Consider the following 15698-nt stretch of genomic DNA (forward strand, 5'->3'; position numbering starts at 1 on the left):
AATAGATGCAGAAAAAGCTTTTGACAAAATGCAACACCTATTTATGATAAAAACTCTCCAGAAAGTAGGCATAGAGGGAACTTACCTCAACATAATAAAGGCCATATATGACAAACCCACAGTCAACATCGTTCTCAATGGTGAAAAACTGAAACCACTTCCACTAAGATCAGGAACAAGACAAGGTTGCCCACTCTCACCATTATTATTCAACATAGTTTTGGAAGTTTTAGCCACAGCAATCAGAGAAGAAAAAGAAATAAAAGGAATCCAAATCGGAAAAGAAGTAAAACTGTCACTGTTTGCAGATGACATGATACTATACGTAGAGAATCCCAAAGACACTACCAGAAAACTACTAGAGCTAATCAATGAATTTGGTAAAGTAGCAGGATATAAAATTAATGCACAGAAATCTCTTGCATACACTAATGATGAAAAATCTGAAAGAGAAATTAAGGAAACACTCCCATTTACCACTGCAACAAAAAGAATAAAATACCTAGGAATAAACCTACCTAAGGAGACAAAAGACCTGTATGCAGAAAACTATAAGACACTGATGAAAGAAATTAAAGATGATACAAACAGATGGAGAGATATACCATGTTCTTGGACTGGAAGAATCAACATTGTGAAAATGACTATACTACCCAAAGCAATCTACAGATTCAATGCAATCCCTATCAAACTACAAATGGCATTTTTCACAGAACTAGAACAAAAAATTTCACAATTTGTATGGAAACACAAAAGACCACGAACAGCCAAAGCAATCTTGAGAAAGAAAAACGGAGCTGGAGGAATCAGGCTCCCTGACTTCAGACTATACTACAGAGCTACAGTAATCAAGACAGTACGGTACTGGCACAAAAACAGAAATATAGATAAATGGAACAGGATAGAAAGACCAGAGATAAACCAACACACATATGGTCACCTTATCGTTGATAAAGGAGGCAAGAATATACAATGGAGGAAAGACAGACTCTTCAATAAGTGGTGCTGGGAAAACTGGACAGCTACATGTAAAAGAATGAAATTAGAACACTCCCTCACACCATACACAAAAATGAACTCAAAATGTATTAAAGACCTAAAAGTAAGGCCAGACACTATAAAACTCTTAATGGAAAACATAGGCAGAACACTCTATGACATAAATCACAGCAAGATCCTTTTGGACCCACCTCCTAGAGAAATGGAAATAAAAACAAAAATAAAAAAATGGGACCTAATGAAACTTAAAAGCTTTTGCATAGCAAAGGAAACCATAAACAAGATGAAAAGACAACCCTCAGAATGGGAGAAAATATTTGGAAACGAAGCAACTGACAAAGGATTAATCTCCAAAATATACAGGCAGCTCATACAGCTCAATATCAACAAAACAAAGAACCCAATCCAAAAATGGGCAGAAGATCTAAATAGACATTTCTCCAAAGAAGATATACAGATTGCCAACAAACACATGAAAGGATGCTCAACATCACTAATCATTAGAGAAATGCAAATTAAAACTACAATGAGGTATCACCTCACACCGGTCAGAATGGCCATCATCAAAAAATTTACAAACAATAAATGCTGGAGAGGGTATGGAGAAAAGGGAACCCTGTTGCGCTGTTAGTGGGAATGTAAATTGATACAGCCACTATGGAGAACAGTATGGAGGTTCCTCAAGAAACTAAAAATAGAACTACCATAAGACCCATCAATCCCACTACTGGGCATATACCCTGAGAAAACCATAATTCAAAGAGTCTTTTACCACAATGTTCATTGCAGCTCTATTTACAATAGCCAGAACATGGAAGCAACCTAAGTTTCCACTGACAGATGAATGCATAAAGAAGATGTGGCACATATATACAATGGAATATTGCTCAGCCATAATGAGAAACGAAATTGAGTTATCTATAGTGAGGTGGATGGACCTAGAGTCTGTCATACAGAGTGAATTAAGTCAGAAAGAGAAAAACAAATACCGTATGCTAACATATATATATGGAATCTAAAAAAAAAAAAAAATGGTTCTGAAGAACCTAGGGGCAGGACAGGAATAAAGACGCAGACGTAGAGAATGGACTTGAGGACACGGGGAGGGGGAAGGGTAAGCTGGGACGAAGTGAGAGAGTGGCATGGACATATATACACTACCAAATGTAAAATAGCTAGCTAGTGGGAAGCAGCCTCATAGCACAGGGAGATCAGCTCGGTGCTTTGTGTCCACCTAGAGGGGTGGGATAGGGAGGGTGGGAGGGAGACGCAAGAGGGAGTAGATATGGGGATATATGTTTATATATAGCTGATTCACTTTTTTATACAGCAGAAACTAGCACACCATTGTAAAGCAATTATACTCCAACAAAGATGTTAAAAAAAAAAAAAGAACACAGAATATGGAGCCACACTGCCTGGATTTGTGTCCTGGCTCTACCACTTACTAACAAATTATTTACACTCTTTGTGCCTCAGATTCCCAACTGTAAAACGGGGGGATGACAATCATCCCTGTCACACATAGTTGTTAAGATTGAAAGGGTTAACATTTGTAAGATGATTAGAATAATATCCAGCATAAAGTAAATCCATTTAAGTGTTTGATTGAAAATCAAGTAAAATAAAAGATATAGGGAATATGCCACCCCAAAATATGCCACTTGGGCATAAGGCATATTTTGAGCTAGAGACAAAGAGAATCAATAGATGCAAAAAGAAACTTTCCTGGAGCTTCCCTTGTCTGACCAAAAGCAGACACTTGTGAAAAATGAGGACCGCCAAAAGTCCCCTCTCCTGGGGAATTTGTATCGCCGAGGTGGACCTATACACACAAACCTTACTCCATTAGAGGCCCCCCACAGTCTGTCCTCCAAAAGCTTAAAACCCTTTTCCTTTGTCTTGTCACTTCTCTACAAATTTATTATTCTTCTGTTAAGATGCTATATGAGCCCACATTCTAGCCACCCCCGTGAGTTACCCTTCATTGAGGTTTCTCCCACGTGATGTGTATTGGACACATTAATACACTCTTTGCTTTTCCCTTGTTAATCTGTTGTCAGTCTAAGTCTACAGGGTCCCCGGGGGAGAATCTAGGAGGGTAGAAGGAAAAACAATTTGTCCCTATACGGGACAATGGAAAGGGTAAAAAGAGAGGTGAGAGGGGAGAAGAACTATGAGAATTTGTGCCTGGGGGCCCTGCACAGAGGCAGGGCGTGCGACAGAGGCTCTGGGGGCCCTCTAGGGAGCGGGGTTGTGATCCAGACATTCTGGCTGGGGAGAAAAGCTTGTCTTTGCTTAGTTCTAAATGATGTGTGGCTAAGGTGTGCTGATGTCTCTGAAGACAGCTTAGTCCAGGCCATTAAGGGGAAGGGTCAGCAGGCTGCTGGGATGCCCACCTGCCTGTGGTGGTTAGAAGTGCAAGAGCAGACAGCTTAGAAAAAGGCCCAAAGATAGCAGCAACTGAACAGAATCCCCACAAGGAGCAGAAACACAGGGCATATACTCTCCATCTTTTGGGGGACATGACAGTCATAATAAGAGAAAGAGTAATGTTCAAATGAACACCCCGAAAACCTTTCATTTTTCCTTTTGTGAGATAAATGCACTCGGAATCTTTTATCATGCTAAACAAGCACATTTTTCTCATTTAAAAAAAAAAGATTTGCAAGGACTATTATAATCCCAGCAGGCTAAATTTTTAGCAATCTCTCAATCTAATACACTTTTTAACAAAATTACATTTCACAAAAAAAAAAATGAATGAAATCACATTCAGTTCTATGCAAAAACCTTCCAGTGCAATTTCATCACTGTAAAATGTGGAGAAATGACATGTAAATGCCTAATTTTCAATACCTTCTTAGCTCTATGAGCTATTGTGTACTGCTAGGAAAGCAGAAGGTACTTTTTATTCTGGAAAAACAGGCTCACTCAAGGTCAAGGTAGTAAGCTGAGACACAGTCTTGGCTGCTGTATACCAGCTCCCTCAAGTGGCTACCACCATAAACTTACATGTACACAGTGTGCAAAAATGGGCGTGGTCTCTTTTTGTTTCTATTTTCATTACTCTAGGAGGTGGATCGATAAAGATCTTGCTGTGATTTATGTCAGAGAGTGTTCTTCCTATGTTTTCCTCTAAGAGTTTCATAGTGTCCAGTCTTACATTTAGGTCTCTAATCCATTTTGAGTTTATTTTTGTGTATGGTGTTAGGGAGTATTCTAATTTCATTCTTTTACATGTAGCTGTCCAGTTTTCCCAGCACCACTTATTGAAGAGACCGTCTTTTTTCCATTGTATATTCTTGCCTCCTTTATCAAAGATAAGGTGACCATATGTGTGTGGGTTTATCTCTGGGCTTTCAATCCTGTTCCATTGATCTATATTTCTGTTTTTGTGCCAGTACCATACTGTCTTGATTACTGTAGCTTTGTAGTATAGTCTGAAGTCAGGGAGCCTGATTCCTCCAGCTCCGTTTTTCCTTCTTAAGACTGCTTTGGCTATTCGTGGTCTTTTGTGTTTCCATGCAATAGCCAGGACACAGAAGCAACCTAAATGTCCATTGATGGAGGAATGAATAAAGAAGATGTGGTACATATATACAATGGAATATTATTCAGCCATAAAAAAGGATGAAATAATGCCATTTGCAGCAACATGCATGGACCTAGAGATTGTCATACTGAGTGAAGTCAGACAGAGAAAGACAAATATCATATGACATCATTTATATGTGGAATCTAAAAAAATGGTACAAATGAACTTACTTACAAAACAGAAATGGAGTCACAGATTTAGAAAACAAACTTATTGTTACCAAGTGGGAAAGGGGTGGGGAGGGATAAATTGGGAGATTGGGATTGACATATACACACTACTATATATAAAATAGATAACTAAAATAAGATAACTAATCTTTACAAAGGCTGCAAATGAACTTATCTACAAAACAGAAATAGAGTTACAGATGTAGAAAATAAACTTACAGTTACGGGGTGGGGGAGGGATAAACTGGAAGACTGGGATTAACACATACACACTACTATATATAAAACAGATAACTAATATCTACTGTATAGCACAGGGAACTCTACTCAGTCCTCTGTAATGGCCTATATGGGAAACGAACCTAAAAAAGAGTGGATATATGTATATGTATATCAGATTCATTTTGCTGTACACCTAAAACTAACACAACACTGTAAATCAACTATACCCCAATAAAAATTATTAAAGAAAAAAAAAGATGGGCGTGGTCTCTTCAGCCCACAGGCATCTACCAAAAATAAGTTAGTAGCTCATCAATTCAGACTTTATTAGTTCAAAATGCATAATAATTTTCTTCAATATTATACATTAATTCTAAATTACTCTTTACCCTGTAAATTTTCAATAATGAGTTCAAATATTAGTATCTAAAATTCAGTCCTTTTTTCATAACAACTGTGTAATATTTTAAGAATTTGTTTCTTTTAACTTGAAAATTGAAAAACTCTATGAAAATTAGGTAGATCAGACTATTCGTGAACTATAATTTTCAACTATTTTTCAAGTTAGTTTCACTTCATAACATGTACTTAAACTTAACTTCTTTATCAACACTTTAATAATTAAATTTATGTTCTTTGAAAATTTTTCCTGGGCTGCTGCCGGTTCCGCTGCACTCCAGGTATCTTTTTCTGAACGCAAGCTGCCTCATCAATGTTTCAAGGATGGCTCTTCCTATCATTGTATAATGGGGTAGACAGGACTATTCAGTGACCACACTTTCAGAAGATGATACTGTGCTAGATCTCAAACAATTTCTCAAGACCCTTACGGGAGAGCTACCAGAATGCCAGAAGTTACTTGGACTCAAAGTTAAAGGCAAACTTGCAGAAAATGATGTTTAGCTTGGAGCTCTCAAACTGAAACCAAATATTAAAATCATGATGATGGGAACTCATGAGGAGAGCTTGGAAGATGCCTTAGGTCCACCTCCTGACGATGATGTTGTTAACAACTCTGATATTGAAGATGAAGTAGTTGAAGTAGAAAATAGGGAGGAAAACCTACTGAAAATTTCCCACAGAGTAAAAGAGTACAAAGTGGAAATTTTGAATCCTCCCAGGGAAGGGAAAAAACCTTTGGTACTAGGTGTCGATTATACAGTATTTGACCATAGTCTCTTGTGCAGGGACTGGGGCAGAATTAATATGGCCATATCTTCATGAATTCCTAACATCTGCATATGAGGATTATGACATTGTTATTTGATATGCAACAAATATGAAGTGGATTGAAGCTAAAATGAAAGAGCTGGGAGTGAGTACAAATGCAAATTACAAGGTTATCTTCACGTTGGACAGTGCTGCTATGATAATAGTGCATACTCCAAGGAGAGGATTAACAGATGTAAAGCCTCTTGGTGTTATATGGGGAAACTTTTCAGAGTTTTACAGCAAAAAAAACACCATCATGTTTGATGACATAGGAAGAAATTTTCTAATGAACCCACAGAATGGACTAAAGATAAGACCTTTTATGAAAGCACACCTAAATCTAGATAAAGACAAAGAACTTTTACAATTAACCTGGTACCTCAAGGAAATAGTAAAGTTAGATGACTTTTTGGACCTAAATCACAAATATTGGGAAAGGTATCTCTCAAAGAAGCAAGGACAGTAGTTACAAGCTATACTGGCAGTTATTGAAGATGCTTGAGATCCATGAATTTCTTTTCGCTTTTATGCTAAAGATCATTATGATAGTGCTGGACATTGCAGCAAATATCAGACTGCTTATACTTGGTCTTCCAGTTTTTTGTAAATTTAATTTTATATTTTTTGAAGATCATAGCGATAAGCAAAAAAAAAAAAACAAAAACTTTTTACCCCTGTATGAATATACTGTAACTCCTGAAAAATATTTTCTCCAGCATAGAGTACTGAGTGTTTTTCCACACAAACACACACACAAAAAAAAAAGTGGACAAAAATGTATACTTAACAATGTCATTTTGTGACTTTGGAAACAAGTATGTCTTGTGTTTTTGTCTCACTGTGTTTTTATCTAAGCCCAAACCCATTTTGAAAATACTGTTTTTAAAACCAAAAACAGAAAAGTTTTTAGTAAGAAACCTAGTTTGGTATGCTTAAAACCACTGAGAGTTTTTCTTCTTCCTTTGTCATAACACAATTTCTCTTATTACTCCACTACTTAACATCTCTAAATTATGAGCTGTCTCAGTTTGGTATGTATGTGTGTCAGTGTTCTTTAAGTAAAATTGGAAAGTGTCTGCTCTGATACAGATATGTCATAGTGTGACAAACAGAAAACATGAGACTGAGGAATGAAACTAAGGAACAAGAGTGTGTTTCTTTGTGCTAGCCAAGTAGAAGCACTCCTGCCTAAAACCACTGTCCTAAAAGCAATTAAAGGCAGTACATTTTGAAATGGGACGTATCACTGGTTCAGCCCTAAAAAGCATAACAAAAAGTTTTTGTCCTGTTCCAGCTCTGTCTTCTCTAAGTACAAACACTGTGTTGCAGTGAAAATATCTAGCCATAAGATTAAAAAAATAATTTATTTGCAATGCTTATGCCTGCAGATATGTAATATGACCACTGTTTTGTGTTGACAGTATTGCTTTATACAGTTCTTCTATTTGAAAGGAATCTGATTCTTTCAAATAAACATGGTATGTATTGGTCTTACGGGGGACTATTTCAGTGATGTAAATAATAAATTCCTTTTCTTAAAAAAAAAAAAAAAAAAAATTTCCTTCTTTCCATTAAGTCAACTAGCTCTGCCTCCTTTATGTTGAACGAATACGAGTTTAATATTTCTGTATAAGCATATACATAGTTTATAACAATGTTCTAAGAAATGTATTACCCTGGTCAATGGAATATATTCTTCTGAAAGTTGTAATATATTTGAAAAATAGTTTATAAAATGACACAAAAACAAATATGACATTATTTAACTGATCCTGTTGGACTAAAGCAATACTAATCCTGAGGCATTCTTTTAAAAATAAATCTAATGAAGTAAAATATTAACAAAAATTCCATGTATTGAACATCTGGACTATCTGAACACTACACAAATTGAGACTCAACTAAACTTCACTGACATTTTCCATATACATATTCAAATATTTAGATTTCTTATAAAATTGCATAAAAACTATAATCCAGGGAATTCCCTGGCAGTCCAGTGGTTAGGACTCCGTGCTTCCACCGCAGGGGGCACGGGTTCGATTGCTGGTGGGGAACTAAGATCCTACATGCTGCAGGACATAGCTAAAAAAAATTTTTAAATAAAAAACATAATCCAAAACAACAGTACAGTATACACACAAAAGATTAAAAGCAAGTGATTATATGAGTAGACAGAGTGCCATTCTATTTTCCATTTTTTGTAATGCTTTGTTTAAACGTTTAGAAAAGTATATATATTTTTAAGAAACAGTCTCTGGCATCTAGAAAGGAATTACAGGGGCAGTGGCCTTTTCTAAAATGACAAACCAACACCCTTGAGCTCAGAGTCACACTAAAGCTGGTGAGATTTCACATTCCTCACCACACAATGGATCTTTCATCAATACTGGAAACTGCCTTTGTGAGAATATTGCTAAGAATGGATGGAATTCTCAGTGTTGCAAGCACCCAGTGAATTATTTAAAAGAACAATGAATGAATGACCAATTAGAAATGTTTCTTGAGCTCAGACATATTTATATTACAAAGGGAAAGACCTGAATCTAGCATTCTCTCCAGAGCAGTTCAGGATGAACAGATTAAGTCTGTTAACTGAAGGCATGGGTTCCCAAATGCTTTGCCATCAAAACTGTTAAGAGTTGCCTTCTCCTTGGCCAACTAATGATTTTAAATCCTACTTGACTCACAACTATTGTTTAATTGCTTGCTTGTTTGTTGTTTATACACACTTTGCTCCATAAAAGAAAAACTTAACCAACGATGAAATGAAATCTGGTCCTCATGCCTCCCTCACCCCTAAAAGAGGTGCACTTTTGAATGGGCAACTAAAAACTGCATAAAGACAATATATTAAGTTTTTTAAAAAGTACGTCTCAAAAGATCTCATACAATATGATATCCTTTTTATAAGATTAAAACCAATTAAAAATACATATACTTGGGGAGAATACAAGGAAATAATAAACCCTGACCTCAGGACGATGGTTAGCTTAAATGAAGGAAGGCCAAAGGATAGATTAATGAAAAGGACAATATGGTTAGATTACTACCAAGGTCCTAGCTTTTGTTTTGGGTGGTGGATTCCCAGATGATATTATTTTAAGACAGATAAATAGATAGATAAAATTAAACCCAGCACGGAGCAATGATGAGAGTGTGTTATGAATCAAGGATTACTGAACCTGAAATGAGATGACATGAAATGACCTGGCACGATATGAGAGGAAATGAAAATAAAAATTGTTTCATTAACAATTGTTTTACTAACACCCAAACTATGATCTCTGGATCATCTTTAAAAAGCACTCATCCAGGTTTTATAATTTTCTGCTTCGATTTCCCTAACATTTTCACCTGTGCTGCACAAAGCAATGTGTTCTCCAATGGATGTGAGACTTTCTACCATCACTAATGGACCTTCTGCTCATAGAGCAGTACCTAAACAGGAAGGTGAAAAGGTAGCACAGAGAAAAATGCTGCTGATTCATCTACTGATTCTCCGGAATGGGGCGGACAATGCCCACAAGCCTCCAAATAGGCAATTGGTGATTCTTATTAATTCACTCAATACTTACTAAATGCCAACTACATGTCAAATGTCATGATAAGCGTTGGATCCTTCAGACTTCTGATTAGGACAGTCCTAACAACTACTTGAGTCCAGCCCATCATCTTCCAGAATCAACATATTCCTCAGGTCAAAGAATCAAGATAACTTTTCCTGCCTTTTATTTGGCTACTTCCCTATACAAGCAAATGCTGAAGCAGCTCACTTATAAAGTGAGGTTACACTGGCTCCCCAAAATTAAAAGATGTCAAATCTCTATTATAAGAATTGGGAGAAAAAAATTGCTTCTTCAACAGATGAGATTTCATGGAAGTATATCACTGTTTGTCTTACCTGCTATCTCCAAAAGTGGGTTTATGTGATCTCCTTCTGCCAGCTTCACAAATCCAACCTGATTTCCAAAAGTGTCAACCCCTTCAAAGGGCAAAGTCAAAGCTTTTCCTTGGAGGATTTCTTCCACAAATGGTTTTAATTCCAAAAGAGCATCAATACCACTGGTAAGAAATAATATATTTTTCAGTAACATATTAAGTAATAAAATATACAAAACCAAATGAGAAACAGTTTTAGAAAGATAAATTAATTTTTATACTTGTACTAATTATTTTAATGCTCAAAATACCTTCAAAATCTAATCCATATGATCAAAATAAAACTAATATTAATTTTTAACAAAATCTATAGAAGTGAATTAATCTTTACCTACTTATAATTTATTTTATATTAAAGACACAAAAGAAGATGCTATGTTATAGTTCACCAAAAGGTTTTTAACCAAGGAAATACTGCATGGACAACTAAAAACAAAAATTACTGACAGTATATTGCAGAAAAACCTAATACCTACAAAACATTATATTAGATTATGTGAAAGTTCTATATTCTTGTTAAAAGTAGTAATACTTATATAGTATTTACTATTTGTGAGGCAGTCTACTAAAACTTAAAATACATTATCTCTTTAAAATATAATAGTCTCCACAATAAGATAATTTATTACACTTGGGTTCAACTAAAGTGCAAGTTTATATTTACCAACTACAGCTACGTAAGTTTGTTGTGTCTGTTTAGCCTCTATGATTAAAGGGCTATTCTGCGTTTCAAATGCATTACTTTTCTAAAAATAAATGTTTACTATATTAGTGAATTAGAGATTATAAAGTTTGGAATATTTTGAAAATTAAGATCAGTTATTTCCATAGTAAGAGGAGTTTGGTATAGGTACTTTATTATGAGAAAAAAAATAAAATCTCACTAGAGGGCAGCAATTACTCAAAAAAGAAATAAGGACATTATTACATTACGGAGAGGGGTTTGAAACACCCTTCTGGTGAACCACCATTAATTTAAATTATCTTGATCAGCAATTTGTTCGCCAGTAGTAATTATGTCAAATGTGTGAAAAGAAATTTAAGTATTTTTCTAGATCTTTTATATTTCTAAATTAGTATTCATATAAAATTTTTAACTGATTTTCATCCACAGCTCCCATACTGAGTCTTGTTTCTCTGTCAAAACAATACATAATACTTCAAAATAGCTTTAGAAATGTCAGCATTTCTCGTTGTACCTCCAAATCCACATCCAAAATCCAATCTTGCCTACCTGTATTTATGTTCATCCAAAAAGACACACTTCTGCTATAATACTGTCCTTCACCACACACTGAGTTAAAGCATGTGAAAACAGATCAGCCACTTCTGGCTCATCTACTGTAAATGAGGGGAATTCAATATACTCGTTTTAAATGTAACTCTATATGAAAGTAGGCCATGCTAAAGGTCAGGATTTTTCAGAGACAGTGAATTCTATACCCCATTTTTCTTTAAAGAAATATAGACGATCTAAATTCAGTCCAGTTTTTCAGTTCTTCAGTATCATAAATCAATAAATTTGTCCTAATGAGAGGTCACTGGTCACAGAGTGAAAAGGAGTCATAGTGCCTATTGATAAATATCACTAACTTTCAAATTCTTTTAAATAGAGTATCTTTTCAAGAACAGTTTATGGAAAGACTTCTTTATGGGAAAATGAATAGAGTACAGGCACGTACGAAACAGAATTCTGAAACTAGAGTTCAGACCCAAAGGTTGTACTTAAAACTATGATAGGACAGCCGTCTTTTCAAGTCAGCATCTGGGCTAACATATTTCTATTCCTTTCTTCTGCACTGTGAGGACACAAAGGGTGATACCTACCTGAAGAAATTCATTATTTTTAAAAAAAGTTTCTGCACACTCCATATCCAATCCATTGATCAATACTTTATCAAACACCTAAAATATGATACTAGACTTCGAAAAGTAAGAATATAGAACAAGAAACCAACAATATGTGTCTCTAGCATATTATACTGTATAGGATGAAAGATAAAATTTAACAATTAGGGACTTAGGAAATCCTTCACATAAACACAATGTCTTACCAGGAAAGCCAATCATTTCACTCTCACTATACAGCTACCCAAAATGAAGCCACACCTTGAATCTCATCATCACCTAAAAGTTGATACTTCTGCCACAAACACTTGCATGGTTCCCCAAACTAGAAGCAAATCTTCTCTCCTCTGCAATTCCATTAATACTTTATACCAATTGAAACATACCATTTTTTACATTTATCTATTATAGTTATTTGGGCCCGTATGACCTAGTCAACTACCTGGTATAATCCATGAGTACAAGATCCATTCATGGTTCATCTTTATTTTCCCCAAAGCACTTAGCTCAGTATCTAACAGATGGTTGGAAATTAATGTTGGTCGAACTGTAAAATACTATCTTGTCTGTACAGCAAACTTCAATTATTACTTAGATCTTTCATTACAACTTAGTCAAGAATAATTGCTAAATTGCAAATATCTGGTCATCATTTTCCAGTAGAGCTCTGACTCCCAGTATCATAAAGTAGCATAAGAATGTCACTTTAATCCTTCAAACACAAAGTAGACTTGCTAAATATTTAATTTTTTACACAAAACTGAAATTTGCAAACAGACATTGTAAAACACGGGGCTGAATGACTCAGACTGTCACTGTGCTCTGTACTGTAACTCTTCAACAAGTGATGCCACGATTTAGGGCAACACAATGCTTCCTAGTTCAGGACTGTCCCATGTACTGCAGGTGATTTAGTAACGCTGAGATCTGCCCATAAATGCCCACGGCACTCCTCAGTAATTGTGACAACCAAAAATACCCCCCAAAATATTTCTAAAAGTCTCCTAGAGGAACCTTCAAGATGGTGGAGGAGTAAGACATGGAGATCACCTTCCTCCCCACAAATACATCAGAAATACATCTACATGTGGAACAACTCCTACAAAACACCCACTGAATGCTGGCAGAAGAACTCAGACCTCCCAAAAGGCAAGAAACTCCTCACGTACCTGGGTAGGGCAAAAGAAAAAAGAAAAAACAGAGACAAAAGAATAGGGATGGGACCTGCACCTCTGGGAGGGAGCTGTGAAGGAGGAAAAGTTTCCACACACTAGGAAGGCCCTTTGCGGGCGGAGACTGCGGGTGGCGGAGGGGGGAAGCTTCGGAGCCACAGAGAAGAGCGCAGCAACAGGGGTGCGGAGGGCAACGCAGAGAGATTCCCACACGGAGGATCGGTGCCGACCAGCACTCACCAGCCCGAGAGGCTTGTCTGCTCTCCCGCCGGGGCGGGCGGGGGCTGGGAGCTGAGGCTCGGGCTTCGGAGGTCAGATCCCAGGGAGAGGACTGGGGTTGGCTGCATGAACACAGCCTGAAGGGGGCTAGTGCGCCACAGCTAGACAGGAGGGAGTCCGGGAAAAAGTCTGGACTTGCCTAAGAGGCAAGAGACCACTGTTTCAGGGTGCATGAGGAGAGGTGATTCAGAGCACCACCTAAACGAGCTCCAGAGATGGGCGCGAGCTGGCCTATCAGCTCAGACACCAGAGACGGGCATGAAACGTTAACGCTGCTGCTGCAGCCACCAAGAATCCTGTGTGCAAGCACAGGTCACTATCCACACTCCCCACTGGGAGCCTGTGCAGCCCGCCACTGCCAGGGTCCCAAAGACCAGGGACAACTTCCCCGGGAGAACAAATGGCACGTCTCAGGCTGCTGCAACGTCACGATGGTCTCTACTGCCACAGGCTCGCCCCGCATTCCAATTATAAATACTGTACCCCTCCCTCCCCCTGGCCTGAATGAGCAAGAGCCCCCCGATCAGCCACTGCTTTAACCCCTTCCTGTCTGGGTGGGAACAGAAGCCTGAGGGCAACCTACACGCAGAGGCAGGGCCAAAACCGAAGCTGAACCCCAGGAGCTGAGCAAACAAAGAAGAGAAAGGGAAATCTCTCCCAGCAGCCTCAGAAGCAGCAGACTAAATCCCCACCCCCAACAAATCAATCAACTTGATGTACCCTGCATCTGTAGAACACCTGAATAGACAACGAATCATCCCAAAATTGAGGCGGTGGACGTTGGGAGCAACTGTAGACATGGCGTTTGCTGTCTGCGACTGTTTTATTTCTGATTTTTATATTTATCTTAGTTTAGTGTTTAGCGCTTGTTATCATTGGTGGATTTCTTTATTGGATTGGTTGCTCTCTTTCTCTTTTTATTATTATTTTTTTAAATAATCTCCCTCCCTCCCTCTCTCCCTCTCTCTCTCTCTCTCTCTCTTTCTCTCTTTCTTTCTCCCTTTTCTTCTGAGCCATGTGGTTGACAGGGTCTTGGTACTCCGGGCTGGTGTCAGGCCTGAGCCTCCGAGGTGGAAGAGCCGAGTTCAGGACACTGGACCCCCAGAGACCACCCGGCCCCACGTAATATCAATAGGCGAGAGCTCTCCCAGAGATCTCCATCTCAACACTAAGACCCAGCTCCACCCAACAGCCAGCAAACTACAGCACTGGACGCCCCAGGCCAAACAACTAGCAAGACAGGAACACAACCCCACCCATCAGGAGAGAGGCTGCCTAAAATCATACCAACTTCACAGACACCCCTAAACACACCACCAGACGTGGCCATGCCCACTAGAAAGACAAGGTCCAGCCCCACCTACCATAACACAGGCACCAGTCCCCTCCAACAGGAAGCCTACACAAGCCACTGAACCAACCTCACCCATTGGGGGCAGACACCAAAAACAACAGGAACTACGAACCTGCAGCCTGTGAAAAGGAGACCACAAACACACTAAGTTAAACAAAATAAGAAGACAGAGAAATATGCAGCAGATTGAAGGAGCAAGGTACATCTCACCAGACCAAACAAATGAAGAGCAAATACGCAGTCTACCTGAAAAAGATTTCAGAGTAATGATAGTAAAGATGATCCAAAATCGTGGAAATAGAATAAATACAAGAAATGTTTAACAAGGACCTAGAAGAACTAAAGAGCAAACAAACAATGATGAACAACACAATAAATGAAATTAAAAATTCTCTAAAAGGAATCAATAGCAGAATAACTGCGGCAGAAGAACGGATAAGTGACCTGGAAGATAAAACAGTGGAAATAACTACTGCAGAGCAGAATAAGGAAAAAAGAATGAAAAGAATTGAGGACAATCTCAGACACCTTGGGGACAATATTAAATGCACCAACATTTGAATTACAGGGGTCCCAGAAGAAGAGAAAAAGAAAGGGTCTGAGAAAATATATGAAGAGATTACAGTTGCAAACTTCCCTAACATGGAAAAGGAAATAGTCAATAAAGTCCAGCAAGCATAGAGAGTCCCATACAGGATAAATCCAAGGAGAAACATGCCAAGACACATAATAATCAAACTATCAAAAATTAAATACAAAGAAAAATATTAAAAGCAGCAAGGGAAAAGCAACAAATAACATACAAGGGAATCCCCATAAGGTTAACAGCTGATCTTTCAGCAGAAACACTGCAAGCCAGAAGGGAGTGGCAGGACATATTTAAAGTGATGAAAGGGAAAAAG

The 15698-nt window shown here is 37.8% G+C and overlaps 1 protein-coding gene and 1 pseudogene across 12 annotated transcripts in view; one reads left to right on the forward strand and one right to left on the reverse strand.

The window, feature by feature from the left end:
* The window catches only part of AKAP7 (A-kinase anchoring protein 7), a 148682-nt gene that overhangs the window by 101098 nt on the left and 31886 nt on the right, over positions 1 to 15698 (reverse strand). For all 12 annotated transcript variants that reach the window (XR_011074925.1, XR_011074919.1, XR_011074924.1 and 9 more), the window contains exon 5: positions 10106 to 10266. Coding sequence is in view for 5 of the 12 variants with exons in the window: in XM_068550921.1 (XP_068407022.1) it covers positions 10106 to 10266 (161 nt within the window). In the remaining 7 variants the exon portion in view is untranslated. The remainder of the gene's footprint in view (positions 1 to 10105; positions 10267 to 15698) is intronic.
* LOC137769539 (ubiquitin-like domain-containing CTD phosphatase 1 pseudogene) lies at positions 5713 to 6667 on the forward strand (annotated as a pseudogene).

Source organism: Eschrichtius robustus, chromosome 9 (genome assembly GCF_028021215.1).
Source record: "Eschrichtius robustus isolate mEscRob2 chromosome 9, mEscRob2.pri, whole genome shotgun sequence".
NCBI lineage: Eukaryota > Metazoa > Chordata > Mammalia > Artiodactyla > Eschrichtiidae > Eschrichtius > Eschrichtius robustus.